At 36.8% G+C, this 21,913-nt stretch overlaps 1 protein-coding gene across 2 annotated transcripts in view; it reads right to left on the bottom strand.

Moving 5' to 3' along the window:
- The window catches only part of CTNNA2 (catenin alpha 2), a 452,176-nt gene that overhangs the window by 100,389 nt on the left and 329,874 nt on the right, over positions 1-21,913 (bottom strand). For both annotated transcript variants that reach the window (XM_061466251.1, XM_061466261.1), the window contains one exon: positions 14,269-14,349. In XM_061466251.1, the coding sequence (XP_061322235.1) occupies positions 14,269-14,349 (81 nt within the window). The remainder of the gene's footprint in view (positions 1-14,268; positions 14,350-21,913) is intronic.

Raw genomic sequence — 21,913 nt, 5'->3', positions numbered from 1 at the left:
GTAGAAAGGTAACTTTGAATATTTCCATTCAATCCCCCAGTGGTACAATAAAAACAAGCCAAGCAAAATAGCCTATATTTGTTTTCATGAGGTATTTCATTTATTTCTATTACAACTAAAGCTGCCAATGTGTTATGCAATTCTCAACCCCCCTTTAAAATTAATTCTACTCAGATTCTACCTGGAAAGTATTTTTCCACTTTCAGAATGATTAAAGGCACTCAGAATAGCTAACACAGTGATCCATAAAAATGGGTTGGGGGGGAAGAGACAAAAAAGTAGAACGTATCAAAGAGACCTGACAACAGTTAGGAAGCTGGTGTGTGGTTGCTGCTACCTATTACATTATCACCTTGTACTGCCTTTTTCTTTCAATCTGCAGATATCCGCTTGATGACCCTTATTTTATTCTTAATATTGAAACCTCTTTCACACTGGCCTTTGGAACTGTTTACATAGCATCTCATACAATGAGATCCTGATCCATGAATAGTTTTCATAAGTACCATCTCAGTACACAGATAAACACTAATATTGCTCCAAGTATATCAAAGCATTGCACAAAAAGAAAATACAGTAAGATGTGAAGTGTCAGAGAACCGGGCACCAGCACAGCACTTTGCATCATATAGCTGATAGATTTCCAATCACTATGTATATCACTCATTCCCTACCAAATGAAAGATTTCATCTATAGCCAGCATTAAAGGAAAGATATTGCCAGAGAGGGTTTGTCTCGTGCTTGCTTCATCTCCTTTTGTAGATGTCGATTTCCCAATGCTTGCTAGGAAACTGCTTCCAAGTTAGATGCTCCACTTTGGTACCTACAGTTTGATTTTTGGAAGCCTATTATACCAAAATAGGCCAAATGGCAGTGTTTTCACACAAATGTTTAAAACAACCCCATGCAGTTTCCATCTCATTCTCAGGGAAAAAGCCTTAAAAAAATTTATTAGGCTTTTTTTTTTTTTTAAAAGAAGAAGCCTTAAAAATCCACTTCCTTGAGTTCAATACACATTAATAAAACCTACTATCTCCTTCATTGATAAAGTGTTAAATGAATACTGACATTTTCCTGTTTATGTCATTCCGTGAGAAGGTGTTTATTTCAAAGGGTTGTGTTCAGTGAACAAGCAATTCAATTTTTAATCAAGGTTGATGTGGTATAATAGATCTCATTATAACAATATGCCCATGGAACTGTGAGAAAAGTCTCATGATGTTTAAGGAAGCAGCTCATTTTCATCAATATTACCTTCTATCTACAACCACATACCAGAAACCAATAAAAAGGACAGTAAGAGCATCAGCTAACCAGCAATTTGTGGTTTACAATTGTACATATACAGTAGAGTTATATCCGAATCAAAATGGGTGAATAAAATGGATATCTTGTTTCTAATGGTAACTGTATGCTACCTTCTTAGGTTCATAGCAGCAGCAGCAGCTGAAAAAAAACCCTGAATTTTGACTGTCACTTTTGATAAATATAAAATTAACAAATTCTGTTTCCCTTTGTTGTGTTAATCATAGATGTCAGTAGCATATTTCTGACCCCTTTTGTAAACACGCACTATAATTTTGTTGGAAATTGATTATCCGAGTTTTAGGACGCCTTTGCATTGAAGTTGAAAGGTACAGTAAATGGTTTTTATATACACAGGAGACCACAAATTTTGCTATCCTTCACCAGAAGCTGTAAAGAATGAGTTGACAAAGTCATTTGTTAAATGTGACAGGAATATGAACATAAGACATTCATCCAACAACTCAAATAGATACATGACAAGGTAATATTAATAGCACAAGACAAGACATTTAAAAGTATTAGCTCACCATTACCAGTCTATTTGATCCAAATAGGGCTATTCATCAAGGTAAATAACTACTGGAAAACTAATCTTGTATGCCCCTCTGCATACTGCAACAAAGTCCAGTCAAAGCGATGGCTTATGCATTGGGATATTTTACTGTTCTGTAGAGGTAACATCAGTTTAGAAGGGAATGGGAGAAGTCTGTGACTTGAATTTAAATGGTCATAAAACACGCAGCAAACCCACATTGAGTTTTATTCTAAAACCAGCATGAGACTCTGCACATACGTATATTAACAAATGTCTTTGCAATGCCTTAATTTAACCTGCATTCTGATGTAAATATTATGACACAAACTATTACACATAAGATAATGCTTTAGGGTTTTTTTGTCCCTACTGATTTTTTAAACTAGAGGTGACTTCAAAGGTGTGGGTAGTTGCCACTACATGAAACTTCATTTCTTAGAGGATAAAGCACATTAAATAAAGGTCTTGCTTAATTCATTTTGTTATGGAGAAAATGTTATTAATTAACATATAGCTAAAGAATAATAGGTTTGCCAGAACAACATAAAGATAGAAAAGGAAAACATCCAGACCTGCAAATATTTTTAGAAGTATGAATGGTGTAGCACAAGGCAGATTTTATGTCTTTCCAGTTCAGTCAATTTAGTCAGTTTATGGTGCAGTCAGTTGCTGTTTTTGATAGCATCATGTTCTACTGTTCTAAGCACTATTTAGGGCTGGTTTATCATTGTCAGTTCACAGCTATAATTGAGCTCAGAGAGGTTAAACTGCCCACTGAAATGATGTTTTCCGTGGCTATATAACAATTTTAGAACCAAAATGTCTCAGCGCTACTAACAGTCTAGTCGGAATTGAATGTCTAATCCTGACACTGGAATGTAAAGTCACAGCAGGAGATTAATGACTCTAACAGATTGTTAAACTTTATAAAGACTGGCAGTATAAAGCTATCTGTAACAAAAATTTACCAAGGAGCACCTTATTCACCATTTGCTATTGAAAGTGCATTACAAGCTGCACCCAACTCTAGTTTGCACCTGCAGAGCACTCAGAAACAGGTGTTAATTTAATTGAAATAGATGAAAATAAAGCCATTTTCCATTGCAGTTAAAGTGTCTCTCCTCTAATATGCTGTGAAATTGAGTTCTGGAGAATAAGACAGTGACCATAAGAAGCTACTGCAGTTTAATGCTACAGAGAAAGGCTCAGTCGATTCTGAACACTAGAACCCCTGAAGATGCAACCAAAAAATGACAGACTGGAGGATATGGATGATAATGACATCACTTGTCTTGGTAGATTAAACAGCAAAATGATTAACATTGAAAGCATGCATCACATTTGGACACCCAAACTACCTAAATATATTTAAGATTTGAGCTAAGACAAAAAACTAGGAAGAAATGCTGTTACAATACAAAGACTGACCATAGTTCTTCATATATTTTTCTGTGTGTGTAAGCTTTTTTCTCTCTAAAGAGAAAATTCTCTAGTCAGGAAGAGACTAGAGAAGAATTTACTAATAGAAAGCAACTTGGAGTGTCAACTTTTGGCCAGAAATTTGAAAGAGCATAAGACACACATGATAAAATATTCCTCCTGGTCATACGACACTACAGCGGATTCCTCAAAACACTATATGGCCAGAAGCACTGAACCACCTAGGTACCAAGTACTTCGGTACTTTGTCCCCATTGATTTAACGGCGTTTTTTTGGGGGGTGGGGAGAGCAGGGGAGTGGTTTCTCAAGTTTTGTGACCTAGAAATTTTATACTGCCTTTAAAAAAACATTTTTCAGCAAAAGCAAGCCTCAGGCTTGCTAACATTAGTGTAGGTACATAAAAATAGAGAAAAATGTGCAAGCTTGGAGGCCAGACATCCACATACCCCCCCAAACATATAAATACTGTCGGGACAAGAAGTCTGCTTTGTTTCATGTCTGGATAGAACAATAAAATCCCAGTGCTGATTGGAATGCTGGGATAGTACCAAATATTTTTAAGATCATTAAAAGATAGAGGATAATACAGAGATTGTCATCAAAAAGTGATGGAAAGACAGGACAGAAGACCAGGTAGGGACTGAATAGTGAGTGGAAAGAATAGTGAAGTCAAAATAATTCAGAAGTGAAAGAGAGTGTGATTAATCTTCACATTCTGTATGACCTAGAAGGGTAGAGCTGAGACAGGGAGAGTATGGAAGGATGAAGAACAGGATATTACATGTAGGAACAAAGGTGGCAAAGGCTGTAGGATATTACTCCAGCAGAGAGGAAAAATACTGTTGTGAAAACTGACTGCATAGTGTCACAAATGTCACCAAGACTGAAAGTCTTGAGGGTCTAATGTAGAGAAGGTGTGTCGAAGAGGAGGGCAACAAGGAGGAATACAAATAAGGGATTAAATATCCACAGATTAAACCAAGAACCACAACACATTATGGATCTTTGTGTATTGTCTCAGGCTCTGTTGAAATGAAATTTAAACCAGGTAGAGTGGCTTTGCAGCTTTATGGTTTTTTTTATAAATACGGTAATTAAAGAAAACAGGAACAAAACTGTTTTGGAGAGGTTAAATAGCTATTTGCACACAAATGGGAAGGAAGTTGACTATGAAAACCCTTCATGAAATTACCTTCACTTAAAACCAGTTTGATCCAATAAGCTTCGAAAGGTTAATAGGGTAAGTGCTACGCTTGTCCCACTTGCATTCCCACCTATCCCAGCTGTAGGACCAGGCTGGCATACTAAATATTATCGCCAGCTTCTCTAAAACCAAGACATTTAATCCCAATGAAAGCTGATGTCAGCTGTCTTTGGTAAACCTGGAGTTCCAGACAACTGCTGAAACAAGGTCAAAAACTGTTTTTTGCAGAAATGAATTTCTCATGATCCTTTCCAAGAGTCACTCAAAGTCACAAAGTGATCCTGCCCCATGGACAGAGATGATTGAAACCTGACACTATCAAATGTTATCCATACCTTCAAAAAAGCCCTTCCTGCAGTGAGTTCTGGTTTGTGTTTTTTTGCTTTATTCTAGTTTTATTTTCATTTTATTTTGTTTTCTTCTCTTTTGAAGCAATTGCTGCAAGTCAAAATCTGAAACCAACACTCTTTATGTTTCTGGTCGCTTAATAACAAATAACAGTAATGCAATTTAATAATACTTTAGAAATAGTGTTACAGAACAAAATTAATGTCAATTAAGAAAAAAATGCAATCTTGAAATCCCATCTGAAAATTAAATTTTATTTTCTTCTCCATTGCTCATAAATGCATTAAGAGAACAGAATTATAGAAGCCTTTGGAAAAAGACTGTTTGCTATTTATAGTGCTCCCTACCTAATGCTATTGCATCATTGATAATTAACATCAATATTTGAAGCTGTCTTTATGAACTTCTATAAGTTTCTTTACCTGATGTGACTGCAGGTCATTCTCTAGCTGACACTACAGAATGGGGAAAGCTTCTTTATGTAGAAGTATTACCAACAAATGTCTTGTAATAGTTTTGGGGGTTGTGGTTTTGTAGTTGAGATTCTCCCTCATTTGCAATGCCTCTCCTTAAAAAGGAGCTTTAAAAGCTCCATACTTACTCCTCTGCAGTGATTACAGAGCCATGCATCTTCTAAAGCTCCTGGAGTGAGGACAAAGATTTGTTGAAATATGTCAGCTTTTATGAAGACTCATTATTTGAGGAATAATAGACAAACTATGTGCAGTGATCTAACACAATATGGCTGTTACTGAGATTTGCCTCATAATTCCTCACAAGCCACTTGGAACAGCCAACCCTCTGTGCTCACAACAATCAGTTGTGTTCCTATTTCAAAACCAGCTATAGCTACTATACTCTTTGGATTTTGCCAGACAAAAATAATCCATCCTAAGTATCATGTCACAGATCAAAGTTCCCTTCATTTGATGAAAATGTTACACACTGTAGCCTTACACAAAACTACCTGATATGGGTCTGGTTTCCTGAAATAGAGCACCATATGTGCATCAGTAAACATTATGTGTAGAGTAAATTAAACCAAGCCTTATAATTAGGCAGCAAGGAAATTACTGCAGACCTGAAAGAGTAAATCAGCAGTATTAAACCACTCTCCATTTCCTCTGAAGCACTTCTGAGCACCATAAAAACCTCAATGTCACAGTGATAAACATCCAGAAGAAATGTTTTTTGAGGGACATGAAGACATGTGCATTCAAGTAAGTTCAAGTCAAAATCACAATTAACAGCAATTTAAATAACAGTTCATTGCCTCTAAGTTTTTTAGATCAGATTTGTAGACACTTGTCTAAAAATCCTTTGCTAAAGTAAATACACCAGTTGATCTAGCAATGGAGCAGACAAAAAGTGGTTGTTCTATTGAGCAGCAACCCTGGGGGTTTACAGTTCTTTCAGTCCAAGCTGGTGAAGTTCAGAGCAAGTTTACTTCTGTGGTCTTAAGGAGTGTCTATGAATTCAGTGAAAGAGTAGAGGAATTGATAAAGGAGAGCTTTATTATCTCTGCTTTATAAGCCAGTATTACACACAACTCCTGTCTAATATCTTTGTACAAGCTGCTAGAGAAACCTAGTGAAGAAGCACTGATGAACACGCAACACAGCACACCCGTAGTAAGCGAATACAAGAAAGACGCATGCAGAGCTGGCACAGAAATAAATCTGTATTAGCATTTGGTGGACTGCTTTCAGGAAGCCAGCTTCCAGATTTCCATAATCAAGAGCACCAGAGTCATTGCAGGTGAAGCCATAACCTAATGAGGAACAAGTAACGTGTGATGAGTTTCTAAGACCACAGGTGGCCTTAGGTTCAAAGACATTTAGACTGACTTATGGCTGGCTCACTTTAAAAGATGCCAGTGTTTTGACAAGAAGTATTTTCATGCAACAGAATGGGGCAATATCATGAATCACACTGCTCTTTCCCTTGTGAACAACTGGTACGTCATAGACTGGTTTAGGTTGGAAGGGACCTTAAAGATCATCTAGTTACAACCCCCTGCTATGACAATATAGCACAACCTTAGCAAGATTCCTGTGGGTCATCTATTTAAGTATGACCTTGCTCAAATTTTCCTTCTCAAAATAAAACTTAAGTAAATATTCATGCAGGACTGAACCTTCTTGGATATTCTGCTACTCCTTAACACTTGCATGAGGATTTGCATCTTCAAAATACTTTATAATCCCTCTCACAAATTCTCACAGTGTTATGCAAGCTAGTAAGATCCATGGCCTGTTCTCTCTCTGTTTTTAGCCCTCTTTAAATTATACAGATCTTGAATCAAGAAAAGTCACCTTTAGGATTTAAAACCTTAACTAGTGCCTTGTCTGCAACTTCAGAACTTACTTTTACACTAATGAGAGTCAGAATTTGCTTCCCCAGCCCTCCTAGAAATACACCTATTGCAGTGTTGATTGGTTTTATAGCTTGAAAGTAAAGGGACTATCCACATAAACCTACCTTTAGGCTTCTATCCTTTTGGCACCTAAATTAGGAAGCAGACTCTTCATAAAACTCTACGCATAAAGAAAAAAGAGCTTTTGCAAAATGCATCCTTGAAAGCCCAAACCAGCCTCTGAAGGTGAGCTCTCTCTTGATCATACAGGAGATTAAAGGAAAACCAGTTTCTTTATATTATCACCCAATTTCCTAAGTTGACATCAGCTGGAGTGAATTCTCAGGATTCTCCCCCCCTTTCCATCCCCTCAATACGTTTTTATTTCTTTGGGTGTGCTGTTCAGCTTCTTGAAGAAGCTGGAAGGAGTTGGTTATTTAATATCTATTAAGTTTGATTAGAATTGAGTTACTGTTTTCTTCTGAAGATCTTGGTTTTGTTTTGCTTTCTGAGCACTCATACTTCCCTTAGGCTTCTATTGTAACATACAGATGCTGTGTACCTCTTATAGTTGGTACAAACAGAATACATAAGTTGAGGGCAGAGTCACCTTCAGAGGCAACTTCACTTTTCTGTGTTTCAGATCATTCTTCTAAAACTGGACAATAACTCTTGTCTTCAAGAGAATTGTAGAAGGGAGAAAGGATAAAAAAAAGAATGAATTCAGTATATGACGATTCAGGGTAGCAAGACTGAATTCCTAGGTGCCACTGGCTCTCCCTACAGCACTTGGCAAGTCATCTGGTCTGTATATGTGACAGTACCTTGGCTGCAAAATGATAATGATAAAATTTCCTCTTTTGGAGGGGGTCCCATTTTTTCCTCAAAGCATTCGCATACTGCAAAGAAACAAGCTCTGCATATACTTAGACAGAGAGAGATTTAAGTCCAGACCCTGAAATCATTATTATGTAAGTGCCTAGCCACAATACAGTTTGCATTGTATGGATAAGCTGTGAGAAAAATGTGTTCCAATAGAACACAATTTTTTTTAAGTTTTAGGTGTCCCCTTAGTCTAATTGTATGAGCTAATATTAATGTCTTTTATTCTGAGAGTCTCGCTAGAGTCTATGTCAATTTTTGGCAGGTTTCAAAGTGCTAAACATTTTTGGGTTTACCGCAAATAGCATTCATAAACAGCACTGATACAACTTAATCTATGTGGAAGTGACTGATATAAAGAGCAAATGGAGATACGCTGCCTTTCAAGAGCTAGGAAAAAAGATATGACAAATAAGCTGAAGAACATTATGAAGCCTGTTATCTAATTCAAACTGCTGTAACCCATATTAGCAAAAGTGAATGGAATTGTAAGTACTTTCAGAGACCTATGAAGTAGGTAAAAACTGAGGATGATCAAGAAGTTCTTCCCAAGATCTTTCTTTTGTCAAATTTACATAATTACAAATATATAAGTAAATTACAGATGTTTGTCTCATCGACCTTTAACTTTTGAAAGTTTGACTTATAGTCTCACATAGCTACTGAAACAGTACAAGGACAAAGGTAAGGAGTATAGTAATTGTAGCTGTGCAATTGAAGGGAGGTATGCTAGTGGATATGACTGATAACAGACTAATGAATACCATATCTATAGTCCACCAGGTGTCTTACAAAGGTATGAAAATGACCAATCAAAAATACATAAGGGTCATGTGAAAGGACGTACTAACTACATGATAAATAAAGAATTGATTAGAGGTATAAAAAGGGCAAATATGACATATATATATATATATATTTAATTTGGCTGCTGCAAAGTGTAACTGAACAAGTCTGAGTGTGTGGCTTGTAGAAAGACATGCTAGCACAAGCATTACGAATACTAGTTTATGCCCAAATGGCTGAATCTAATCCTGAATACCCAAAAGTGTGTCAGCACTCATAGGGTGCTAGTAATGGCTATTGGGAAAAAGCAGGCACTTAGAAGAAAGAATCAATATTCTAACCTCCATCAATATTTGTAAGAAAGAGGGAGACAACTCATTCAAACCTATACAGAAATCATGGAAGTGCCTATCTTCCAGCTTTCAGCCTACAAAGCAGATGCGATAAAAGAATCAATAGCAAGGACAAACCACAGCTACACCTGAAACCCATTCTTAGAAGATCATATGGGAAAACAAGCACCATGTCACTGCAGAGAGCATACTGAAGGATACTGCACCATGTCTTGATCACAAAGGCTTTTGTCTCTGGACTGATTTTCTGAGGAAATGAGGCTTATTACAGAAATTCCATCACTTCTTTAAAATACGTTTTAAAGTATTGGCCAACTTTAAAACAATCTGACAAACAGAAAAGGTCTTGAGGATGCTAAATAGCTTGAGTCTGATGATAAACTGTCTGGGTAGGGCAACAGTGACCTGAATTAGAGTCCTATGGAGGTAAATTTGTTATGAGAACTCAGCTGCTGGCTGGCCATGTGGGTAACAGCTGGCCACTTGGCAGAGCAGATGCTAAAACCAGCTTCACATCTTCCTGCATCTCACCAACCAGCCTGGAAGTGAGCTACAGCAGATGAGGAAGCAGCAGAGAGAAGGAGAGATGCAAGAAAATAAGAATAAATCAGAAATAAACCTGAAAATCAGAGACCATAGGAAGGAACTGACATTATTGCTATAGAAAGCCTTATAAAGACGGTACAATGCTATACAAAGGAAGGCTTCATTAATTCAGGTGGCTGCAATCCTGTTTTTCAGTCCTGTGATTACACAATATGTATTCCTCAGAGATTTGCCTTTGGGAAAGGCAATCTGAGAAAAAGGCATTTTTTTGACAAAAAGAAATGGTAAATCAGAATGTTTTGCCTCAGAGAATGGTGTCAAGAATTCATCTCGCCATGAGAACAAGCACAGTTCTTCGAGTCCAGAAATGATGACAGCTTTCCATACTCAAAATCACTGCCCTAGCTACCAACTGTATATACCTAATAATACAATGCTGATGCTATTTTGTGGTATTTGCTCAAAAGGTTGAACTGGACTGCACCCAAGAACACATTGTCTAAGGCACTAAACAACAACCAGATGGAAAAAAAAGCCTTTTGACACTGCACACTTAGACTCAGATATCTAACAATAGTATTAATTTCTGTTAGACATCCATTCCATTAAAACAAAAGCTCAGTGCATCAGTCTGAACATTAGAAGTATTTGGCAAAATGCAAATGGTAATGCAGTTATTTCTGAACTTTCTACTTCACAGGTCCTATTAAAATATTTTGCAATAAAGTTTTGCTGCATAAAACTGCAAAGAGAAACAGAAATACAGCTGTAAGATTAATTTTTTTGCTTTATTGTCAATTAGAATGAAACCTGAAAATTTTAAATTATCAAAATGTCTTAAAACAATAGAAAACTTTCTTGAAAATTCTGAGAATTTTTTTTGTTAATATTTAATTATATTCACAAAAATATTCATATTTATATCTGCACTTATATTTAAATTTATATTTAAATGCATATTTATATGTATATGTTTATTTATATTTATATTTATTTGTATTTGCAATGCTAAGCTAAAATAAACAGCTAAGTTTTCAAAATGAACATCTGAAACTACTGAAAAAAATCCAAATGTGAATTTTGAATTTTAAAAAATTATTTTCAGATTCAATTTCTGGCTAATTCCTGATGATTTTCAGTTTCAAACAAAGTGAAACTTTTCTGTTGAGCATTTATTTCATACAGTATTCCTAACTAGCTTTAGCAACGACATAAACCAACCAGCAGGTGAATGAATTCTCCTTAACAGCTGCAGGAGAGCATCATTTCCAGTCTAAACTGAGAATCACTAGTAAAGAATCTTCCTATGTCTTTACAGCTCCTTCCACTTGGAGGCACATGAAGCATTAGTCTGGCTTGAATGGACAAGAATGAAGAATTATTTGATTTCAATCGACTGTGAAGAATACTGCAGGCAGGCTGCTCTGTTAAAATGAATAGAAGTACAGATATCTGCTTTTAAAGAGAAAACTAATGGCTTTGGTTATTATACCTTGCAGGGAAACCGACTGGCTAATACAGCCTGAACAAGCTCAACTGCTCAACTGGAACATGACACAAGGCAAAGAGACGATGGCAGCAGGGCAGGAGGCAGCAGCACTAACAGGTGGGCCACCAGTGGTGGTGACAGCAGAACAGCTGGTGCCCTGCTCATACAACTCCAAATGATCTATAAACATGTTGGTCCTCACTAGGCATCCAGTCTGTATGTCAGCCAAACTCTTTGGTGTGTCCTTCCTGCTTATCTTTGCTTCAATGTCACAGCAGAGCTGCAATGCTGGGGATCCTGTGTATGCGTGCTGCTTTATGACTAGCTGTAGTATTTAAACTATATGTTTAGTATCTTTATTCTTCCCTATAGAGGTAAAACAAAGAAAGAAAATAACGGGCATCAACAAGTACCCTGCTGATGATATAACTTCCTGTACTACACAATGAAATATGCTATTGTTTAGCTTTTAGGTTTGTGGTTTTCCCTTTTTATTTATTTTTTTGTGTGACAGATTTGTGTACCAGGGGGAAAAAAGACCCCATATCCTTCCAATTGGCACAAGTTATTATCAGACACAGAAATCTGTGCTTTATCAAAATTGTTCAAAAGCAAGTAAGAAATGGCAGCGGAAAGCTAATGGCTGGTGAGACTTGACTGCTTCCAAGAACTCGTTCAGTCTGACTTAGGTTGATGTTCTTACTGGCAGATTATATTAAGATACATAATTAGATGTCCACATTAGTTTTCCAATGCCCATGAGAGGTTAAATGATGAGTATAAAAGGTGTAATTCCATTAGAATAGGAAATATGGATGTGCCCGTAAATCATGGAAGGGAATTTTAGCACCTTGTATCCCATCCACAATCATTTCACATGTCTGTGTGTTCTGTAGCTAATAGAATAAAATCTCAGGAATAAAGAGCTATGTAACCCATGGACAGAAAGAAAAATCAGTCTTAGACGGTTGACTACTGAAGCTTCTCAAGGGAGCCTGACTACCAAATGAAATATATATACCTTCTTCATTACCAAAACATATTTTGTAGATTGTTTTATGATGGTAACATTAAGCTTCCTAAATCTGACGAGCAAGCTTCAAAAGGGATCATTAAAACCAAAAGGCATTATGGCATTCAAAGTTGGTTGTCTCTCCCATGATTTAGCCCAAAATAGAAAGACCAAAATAGCATAACACTGCAATCTCAACTGTGGTTCATTTCTTCTTAATCTTCAAGCCTCTCTACAGAGGCATTAAACTAAACCCTCACTGACATCTTCACATTCTGAAATTTAGGCAGGTCTGGATAGACACGCAAATGTATACTGTTGATTATGTATTTGATGAAGCAGAACACTGATTATGATTCTAAAGAACAATGATTTATAGTCAGAATACAAGTTGATGAAAGCAGAGACTCCATCTTCCTCTATGCTTGTGCAAAAACCTAGCACAATTATGATCTGATCTTGATTAGTTTACTAGCAACTGCCACGATTTAATAAACATTATACCTACATGATTAACTTTCATAAATATCAGAAATTATATTAAAAGCTTCATCCCAAGCAGGAAACTATTATATATTTTCTTCATTTTACCCACATAAAGAGCTCTAACCTTTCTGAGGTTGAATTCAACACCCTTGGGGCTGAATATACATGAGAAGCAGACAGTTTATTAAGAAAGGTGCCATTTTTATATCACGTTTCAGAGTAAATTTGGCTTTAGAGATGAGTAATTCAGGCAACTGCTGAGAGCCTCACACAGAACAGCAACTCCTGTGTTAGTCTGCTACTTCCTTCAAGCAATAAGAACAGAGGTGGGAGGCGACACATGGTACAAACTCCACTGCAGAACCTAGGATCCCACAAATTTGGAGGTCAGAACAGCAGAGATCTTTCTTCTGTGATTAGCTAAGCAACAGATGTGATTCTAGGCTTTATACAGGAGAGACAATGATTCATATTGTCTGCAAGTCCATTGCAATATCATTTTTTATTTCAGAAATAAGGCCTGAGAATATGATCCTAAACACGTTTGCTGAAGGTTAAGGAAGAGATGAAATGGGCTGGGTTTTAGCAGTGTAGAGCAATGATTTCAAAATGCCTATAGGGGCCACTCTTTCTGAAACTATCACGTTGCAAACAGGCATCTGAAGGTATATTTAAGTCTTTACTTGGTCTTGTGTACTTGTGAATTTTAGATCGCTTTCATAGAGGTAACCTTTGATTGGCAAGGTACATAGAGAAACCTACAGAGGACTTCTCCCCTTTGCCAATGTCCCTTCTATTTGTTTTCAACTCAAATTTTCTGAACAAATCTCTCAGTCTTATTACCAAACACAATGATAAACGTAACACAAAAAAAAGTCAACCTTTATGGTTTAAACCATGCTTTACAAGTACTCATGGAATTATAGAATAGTTTGGATTGGAGGAATCTTTAAAAGTCATCTAGTCCAACTCCCCTGCAATGAGTTGGGACATGAACTAGATTGGGATGTTCAGTGCTCCATCAAGCCTGGGCTTGAATATTTCCAGGTCTGGGGCATCTTCTACCTCTTTGGGCAACTGGTCTTTATCAACCTTCTTATGTTCTTAGGATCTTTATTTAATATGAAACTTTAGAATTTTTCTTTGAAAATATTCTGCTTTTACAAACTCTTTCATATTCTGATCATTCCTGTTATTTCATAAGAGTATTCAAATAAATACAAATAAGCACATATGCCAGTGTTTTTATGATGGGTTGCTGGGCTGCAAAGGCAGCGAAGGTCTGGCCAATCTGCCTACCCTCCCACATACTGAGACCACTGGGGACTATACGTGGAATATGTTTCAGTCTCACTATTTTTTGGCTCAGGAAATACTACTCCTTTTCTTAATGTCATGTGTAATGTAGTGTCATTTCTAAATAAGGACATAAATTCTTTATACCTCTCCAGGTAGCAAAAACAGTCTGAAGTTGAAAAGCAATGACTTCCTCGGAAAATCATTATAAAAGGCATATGTTACCTGTCTTCGAAGGTCTCGTGTTTTCTTGGTCATCTTGTCAATAGCAATGTTGAGAGGGTCTCCTTTCTCCTTCCTTCCAGTCTGTTAAAACATGAATATTTTGGAGTTAGAGAAAAATACTCCAGAAAATACACACTTTAACAAAAAAACCCAAACCAACAATACAGATTTATAAAAGCAAATCTGTGCATCTCTTCTTGTTTGCTTCCATCAAGTTATTATTTCCAATATAATGTTTTTAACACGTTTATGTGTGGGGGGCGTAGCAGATTATTTTAAACCAATCCTAAAATGATAACAAGAAAGATTAAGGTGACTCACTGGGGAGTTCACCAATAAATAAATAATGTACATATATTTTAGCCTACACTCCAAAAATCTGGCAAAACCTTTCACTATAAAACGAATATTAAGAGTTTCTAATCTCCATCCTGCCAGGCACTGGGAATGTTAAACATGATAATAAGCAGCAACACAGCTTGAGGACAGAAGGAAAATGGTCCCTATGCCTGTAACAGGACTCATATTGGCAGACATTAAGTGCAGTATAAAGAAGAATTCCACTTAAAAGACTTTCCTGCAGGAAGTCTCAAAGCAAAAATCCTCACAAAGATTAAAAAGAGTGAAAAAAATCTTTTTTGTGGCTCATAACCAATGAAACCCCATATTTTTTAGGTTCAGGGGTACAAAAAGCATTAAGTGACTTTGTTAACTGTGCTACCTTTCTCTTAGGAGAAAACTGCTTCTCTGAAGATTTGTCACATCTCTTGCCACACTGAACTCTGTTTGATAGCTTTTCATCAAGAATCAAAATGATCTTCCATTCTTTTGGCAGTACTTTTTCCTTCCCAATGCTGTTTTCAAGTACTCCTATTTAGAATTGTTCCTTGCATATGATTAAGAGCAATTTTCTATTTCCAGCTGAGCCTAATAGCATACATTTCTGGAAACTATTGAGAAGTCACTTTTGGGGTAGGATGGGGATTAAACATACCCTTTCAATAATGATTTCAGAAATGCACAGCACTGTTATCAGCCCTACATGGCCACGTTGGCAAGCGGCCTGTGTTCTAGCCTTGTGCTTGAAGCATTCATTCCAGAGAATGACTGCTTTCTATTACTGTCTGTACTTCTAATTATGATATGAGGCCTATATATTTATGATCATTTAGAATCTGTAAAACCCATGCCTTTTTTTTAATTTGGAAATTCAAACATAAGAACCATAAATTTACCTCTTAGTTTTTTAAAACGAATCTATTACAAATTCTGGAGTTAATTGTACAAATTGACACCAGAAAACAGAGAGAGCATTTGCTATGATACAAGAGGAGGCATCTGTGTAACCCGCTGATATTTTTATCTCGCTTTTCTTGTGTTCATACTTTGACTGAGTTCTTCTGGTCCCCAGCTGAAGAACTGCAGCTCTTTAGCCTAAGCAATGTCACTGTATGCTTTTGGGTTTTGATGTCCTGAATTCAGATCCCGGTATTTTGTCCAAGCCAGTAGCTGTCATATGTGCACACAATCTATAGTTTTTCAAGCTGAAAAACTCATTTTCACAATAGAAGTGAGGCAGACAAGTTTGGTATAGAAAGTCTTTCCTAACTGTTGAAATGGTACAACGAGGAGTGCCAAATGAGCTAGTCTCAGCCAGGTTCCTGGTGTGTTAGACTACAAAGCTGTATTCTAAGAAAACTTTCATTTACTCTAGCTGTGTGCTATGTACTAGCTGAACCAAGTATCCTTGGTGACATTAGTGTTTTGGGATGTTTTATTTTCCCGGTCAAATAATTAGATTTCTTTAATATTGTTTAAATTCTTCTCTTCCTTCTCACAGTTTAATCTTTAATGCGGTGGCTTAGAAAGATACATAACCACGCAAAACGTTTTAAGACATTTTTTTGCTAGGGCAAAGATAATTTATTTTTTGTTTAAAATAAAATCAGGGAATAATTTGCTAAAGTTCAAATTGCAGTGAGCATTAATACAATAAGAATCATCAAAAAGCAAAGGTTGTGACCCTTAAGGCTAGATCAGGGTGGTGTTTTAAAGCTCTCAAACAAAATAACTAGTTCACAATTTTCCTTCACTGACCTCATGCAAGGCAAACGTATTTTGTGCTCCCATCATCATGTAAGGTAAAGCACTTAATGCCTGGCACCCATTATTGTTGGTCAGAAAATTGTCCCGAATAGAAAGTTCTTCCAGGCTAGTCAGCTATGGGATACAATAACACTGAATAAACCAGGCATCTGATAACCTGCACTGTTTAGGAGCAAAGGCTCCTGACATTCCCTAAATAGTACTTGGAAAAAAAATAGGAATTCTGAGATTGACTTAAAAGTCTGTAATTTAGGTTCCAAACCTCGGTGGGTTTTATCGCTCATAGGAGGAAACTAACACTGGGAGAAGGCCCATGATACATCTAGCATCTCTCCTAAGCCTCGCTTCAAATTTATCCTGCAAGTTTCTTGTTCTAGTTTTCAATTACATAAACAGTTGACCCCAAGGTATATCCTATTGTGAAATACAAGACAACTGGAAACCCTTCTGTGACCCTTAGGCCACACAACACTGACTGTCAGTATCCATCTGGCCAGTCCCTTCTCTCTCCAAACTAGAGAAAAGCCTGTTCTATACTGCTTACTGAATAACTCCCTGCTCTGTGCAATTGCCTGAATCATGCCTACATGCTGTTTGAGATGCTAAATGGCATGAACCAGTCTGTGCTGGAAAACAGGCTACTAAATCAAGTGGGCAGAGATCCAGTCAAGCTCTCTCAATGGAAATATTTTATTAACACATGTGAATACAGACGAAGTTGAAGAGACACTTCTTCCATGCCACGCAATATTTTTACTTATGCAGGAAGTTTAACCTGTTACTTATAAAATGGCTACTGCCTTTTCGTCTGTACACAAAACCCCTTCTTCACTGTTTGATTTCAAAGAAGTAGAAATTTGTTTAGTAAATCACATTATTGAAAAATAAATAGCATGGCATGTGATGTTACATAGCTTCAGGCAGGTCTGTCAAACACCATCTGTTCTGTGCCGAAAATATAAGTTTATTAAAGTTTATTTATTTAAATCCTTAAATACTCTTATATTAATGTTGCTCTGCGATAAATTTCTGGCCTTCATTCCTAGAAGGGATAGAAAGGAATTCAGTGGTTTCCTGAAAAAAGCCATACAGCTTAGCATCAAGCCTTATAGTATTTCTCTGTTAATCTTTTTCCGCAAAGGGAAGAAAGATACTTTGGAGATGGGATAAGAAGGAAGCAAAAGCTGCTGCTGGCATTGGGTTAAAAGGAGAAGGAGGAGAAATGCACAGAATTCCTTCAATGCCTAAATATTGCTATTCAGAATTCCTGTGGACAAAATTATGTCTATTCATGGTGTAATGAGGAGAACTTTGCTACAGGAGAATATATTAATCAGGCCCTTGATTTCTAGGCACCATTAAAGAATTTGCATACTGTTTTTACTCAAGATATTTTCAAACTATGCTCTCGATCTGTGATATTCCCATTCTAACCTCCTCAGAGCTTTTCCCTGTCTGTTGGATTTATCCTCAGTTGATCAGGATAAGCTAATTTCTGAAGGCCTTCCCCCACTGAGGAATGTGTTTTCCATTGCATTTCTACTCCAAGGCTGCAGTCCCCCTCCCAGATCACACAACATAAGATCCAGATCCCTGAATATATTTTCCAAGCATTTTTAAGCTTGATTTACCACCTGGCATGAGAATTTGAGTAGTTTTTCAACACATCCATGTCCAGTTAGTGGAAGAAATCTAGGTGCCGTTCTATTACCCTACAAAACATCTACAGTCATAACCACTGTCAACATTACTTGAAACAATAAACCAAGTACAGAATACAATCATTGCCTTCCTTATGTTAAGCAAAGTCTAAACAGCCCCACAGTTAAACTCATATCATTCTAGGTAAGCACTTAGTTAGACAGGGAGCTTCAATTTCATTTGGTAAGGAAGAGAAATGAAAAAAATAACAAAAAACACTTAAGAATGGGATGAAATTTTAGCATCTGCTAGAATGACCTCTATAGGACTGTTCTTCCTTTTGAAAACAGACCTTTTTCCTCTCATTTTCTTCTCTTCATGAGCTGTTCACAGTTCATATTATTGGAGTAAAATAAAAATCTCACAACTATTAAAGACATTTATATCCCATGACTCGCTCATTACAGATGTCTCTTGATCAGCATGAGGTACTTGGCAGGACACTCATTTCCAACTATAGAGTCTATCACAGAGTCAAGACACGGGCAGTCAGGCCGATTAGCCGAGAGATATAGCACATTTTGGATGAGACACAGTCGACCTAGCAAGAAGATGCTCCAGACTAGAGCTGTGTTGTTAGATTTGAATAATTCCAAACACCAAATCATACAGCTTAAATTTCAGCACAGATAAGATTGCTACTACCAAAATTATTATTATAAAGAGGGCTTAGACATTATGGTAATGAATATCCTTGTACAGAAAAGTTAGGATTACAGTTGTATGAGATGCAAACATAGTATTTTGAGCATATTATTTTTTAAAAAGTACAATCAATGCCAAAGAACATGGCTGACAATAGCAACCTATTAAAGAAGGGGTTTGAGTGCCAAGAAACACACAAAAAGTGCAGCAACTGCAGGCCTACAACATAATATCATAGACAAAAAGCAATGTATACCACAGCTAAATGAGTGATGTTAGAGGGAGCTATTCCTCTTTTCCTTTAAAGCTCATAATTTAAAAGGTCAGTGTTTCAATTTAGTAACTACAACAATAATAATAATGATGATGATGATGATGATGATGCCTAAAACTGTGTAAGAACTTTTGCAATGGCTGTTTTCACACATTCCTTTATGTTTGCTGCATTACATATAGGCCAAAATACCTGGGAAAGCTTGGTCTCCTAACATATTACATGTTGGTTGTTCAAGACACACTTACTGCCATTAATCAAGTAATTTAGACTCCAGGAGACAGGTGGAAAGATTATCTTTTGATACAAAAGCTACCAGACTTTGATATACTTTATATTTTCATCATCCCCTAGGTAGGTGGTTCCACTATTTACGGTTTATTCAAAACTTCAATATCAGAATGTTTTATTAAGGTGCAAATTGACGCTCAAAAATGTATCTGTCCTAATATTTTATTTTAAATGTTGAACAACACCACTCTTAAAAACTATGCACAGGTTCAAGAGCTCTTCCAAAAGTGATGGAGTTAGTGCTAAGAGAAAAAAACATTTTGAACAGCAGATATAAGATGGATAAATGCTTTTAAGCAGAAAGTTAGGTTTGAACATACCAATTCACAGTCTCCTCCTGAGAAGTTAAGACTAATTTTGGGTCAGGAAAAGGCTAAGCTGTTTTTTTCTAGCAGAAGTGAGTAGACACTAAATCTCACTGAAAATCCTAGGTATCCACTAGGGAGATGGATCAGGAAAACACGTCTTAGAAAATCTGTGTGCTTCCTCTCTGGATGAGCTAAAGAAGACATTTTAGTATAAATAAGTTTGAAAAACAAAAAAGAAAGCATAGTAAGAAGTGTCTTAGGATCATGGAGTGATTGCAAATTACTGAATCTGCTCAGCTCAGTGATTTCATCCACACTTTACATTTATTCCTATAAGTTATTTTGGGTTTTATCATTTATCCGAAGTAACTACATTACAGGTTCTGCAATCACCTGTTTCCCATCTTCAGTTTTGCTAGGGAATCACCTCCCATGGAATGACTATTTGTACCTTCCTTTTTCCTTTTAAGAATTAATTTTTTCTTGAAAATAAGGAAAGAGAGAATTTTGCATAAAAGGGGGAGAAAAGGTTGCTTAGATACCCTTTTTATACTCAAGACTTTTGGCTTTTGTGTTACGCGGTAGCAACGGAGAAAGGTTCAGTCACCACAAAGAAAGGACAAGACAGAAAGATCCCACTGTTTTGCCAGTTTGCAATGAAACACTGAATTACAGGCTTTCTTCATGGCACTTCCACAATACTGCTCAGTTCCAGAATGTTATTCACTAAATAACCTATTCATAAATGCATGTTACAGGCAAGAAGTTCCCCTAAAATCAAACGATTGCTTTCAGCAGTTTTTAATTACCTTACCAAATTGTGACCAGATCACAATGAGTGTAATTGGTTCCAGTGTAGCATAAATAATCACAGCTATGCAGAAACCGGGCAAGCCACATCCTTGCAATCCCAGACAGTAAATAAAGTCAATAAAATACAAATGTACCATGAGCTGGCCATATCAGTACCTGAGGTGTGCAAATGTTGTCCTGGATCCAAGCAAGTTTTATCTAGATCTGTACATAATTAAAACTAAGTAATGAAACGCAGAAATTATGAAAACTGAATATGCAAATGGCTGAAGAAGAATCTCTTTTTCTATTTTATGTTTTTAGGCAGCCCACATCACCACAATATCTGAATGCCTTCAAGTGGAGTGGTGAATTGGTGAATTAAGTGCTGTGTTTAATATCAGCCGTGTGTGGTTTCTTCTTTTATCTTCTCACAAGAAGGAGGATTTGTGTGTAAAGAAGTATTTTACTTCTCACGTACTGGCATCTAAGCTTCCCTAAAAAAAGAACTGACTGAAGAATTTATACTTATAATGGTATTAGAGGTTGCCTAAAATGGAGAACTTTTTCATTCTTGAGAATGAAGGCAGCAGTTTGTTGGGTTTGGTTGTCTTGTTTTCATTTGTAGATATACATTGAATATTTCTGTATTTCTGTGATATTTGAACTAGGGTTTCCAAGATCACTGTGGTGAAGATACTGTCCTCTTCTAGCTACTAGCCAAGATTGGATTTTACAGCATACTAAAGTACCAAAAATGCAGAAAAGGCAACTGGTGGAACTTTCCTAGTTAGAAGGCAAGTGTTAACATATAGATCTCATTGGTTTTCAACAGCTAAAACATATGCACTGGCTCTTTTTTTTTAAATTTTAGAAGGGGGGAGAAAGCTGTGCACCTATTAGAAGTTCTTCCCCAAGACAAAAATATCCTGGCATCCTTTAAGAGTTGTGTTGTACACTTAAATTCAGATTATAATGTAAGAAACTATGCCATGCTCCACTATTTAAACGGTGACTACAAAGAAGATGGAGACTCCCTTTCTTACAAGGAGTCCCCATGGAAAAGACAAGGGGTGATGGGCACAAGTTACTCATGGGAAAATTCTGAGTGGGCACAAGAGGAACATTTTTCACACGAGAACAACCATCACTGGAATAATCTCCCCAGGAAAGTGGTGACTCCCCAACACTGGACACTTTCAAGACTGGGCTGGATAGGGCGCTGGGACATCTAGTCTAGCTCATGCTTTTGCCTAGAAAGGCAAAAGACGGGTAAACTGAGACAGGTTTTCTGATAAGTCCTCAAAAAGATCTCTCCAATACATGCATAAAGTGGTCTATATCACTGTAAACGAAGTGATATGAGTTTCAGCATGTCTTCAAGTACTGATGTCTCTGAAGGTTCCCCTCATTCTTTTTTGTTCGAAGGGTGTAGCTTCGGAACGACATGTATTAGAATATCGATCTGCAGAATATTTCTTGTAGTTAAAGAGCATCTTTTCCTTTGCAATGCTTACTCAGAGGCCTC

The sequence above is a fragment of the Pezoporus flaviventris genome, unplaced genomic scaffold (assembly GCF_033815535.1).
Source record: "Pezoporus flaviventris isolate CSIRO_AGI_PZ_B2104156 unplaced genomic scaffold, CSIRO_AGI_Pfla_v1 ptg000002l, whole genome shotgun sequence".
Taxonomy (NCBI): Eukaryota; Metazoa; Chordata; class Aves; order Psittaciformes; family Psittacidae; genus Pezoporus; species Pezoporus flaviventris.
This window is presented reverse-complemented; position numbering and strand designations above follow the sequence as displayed.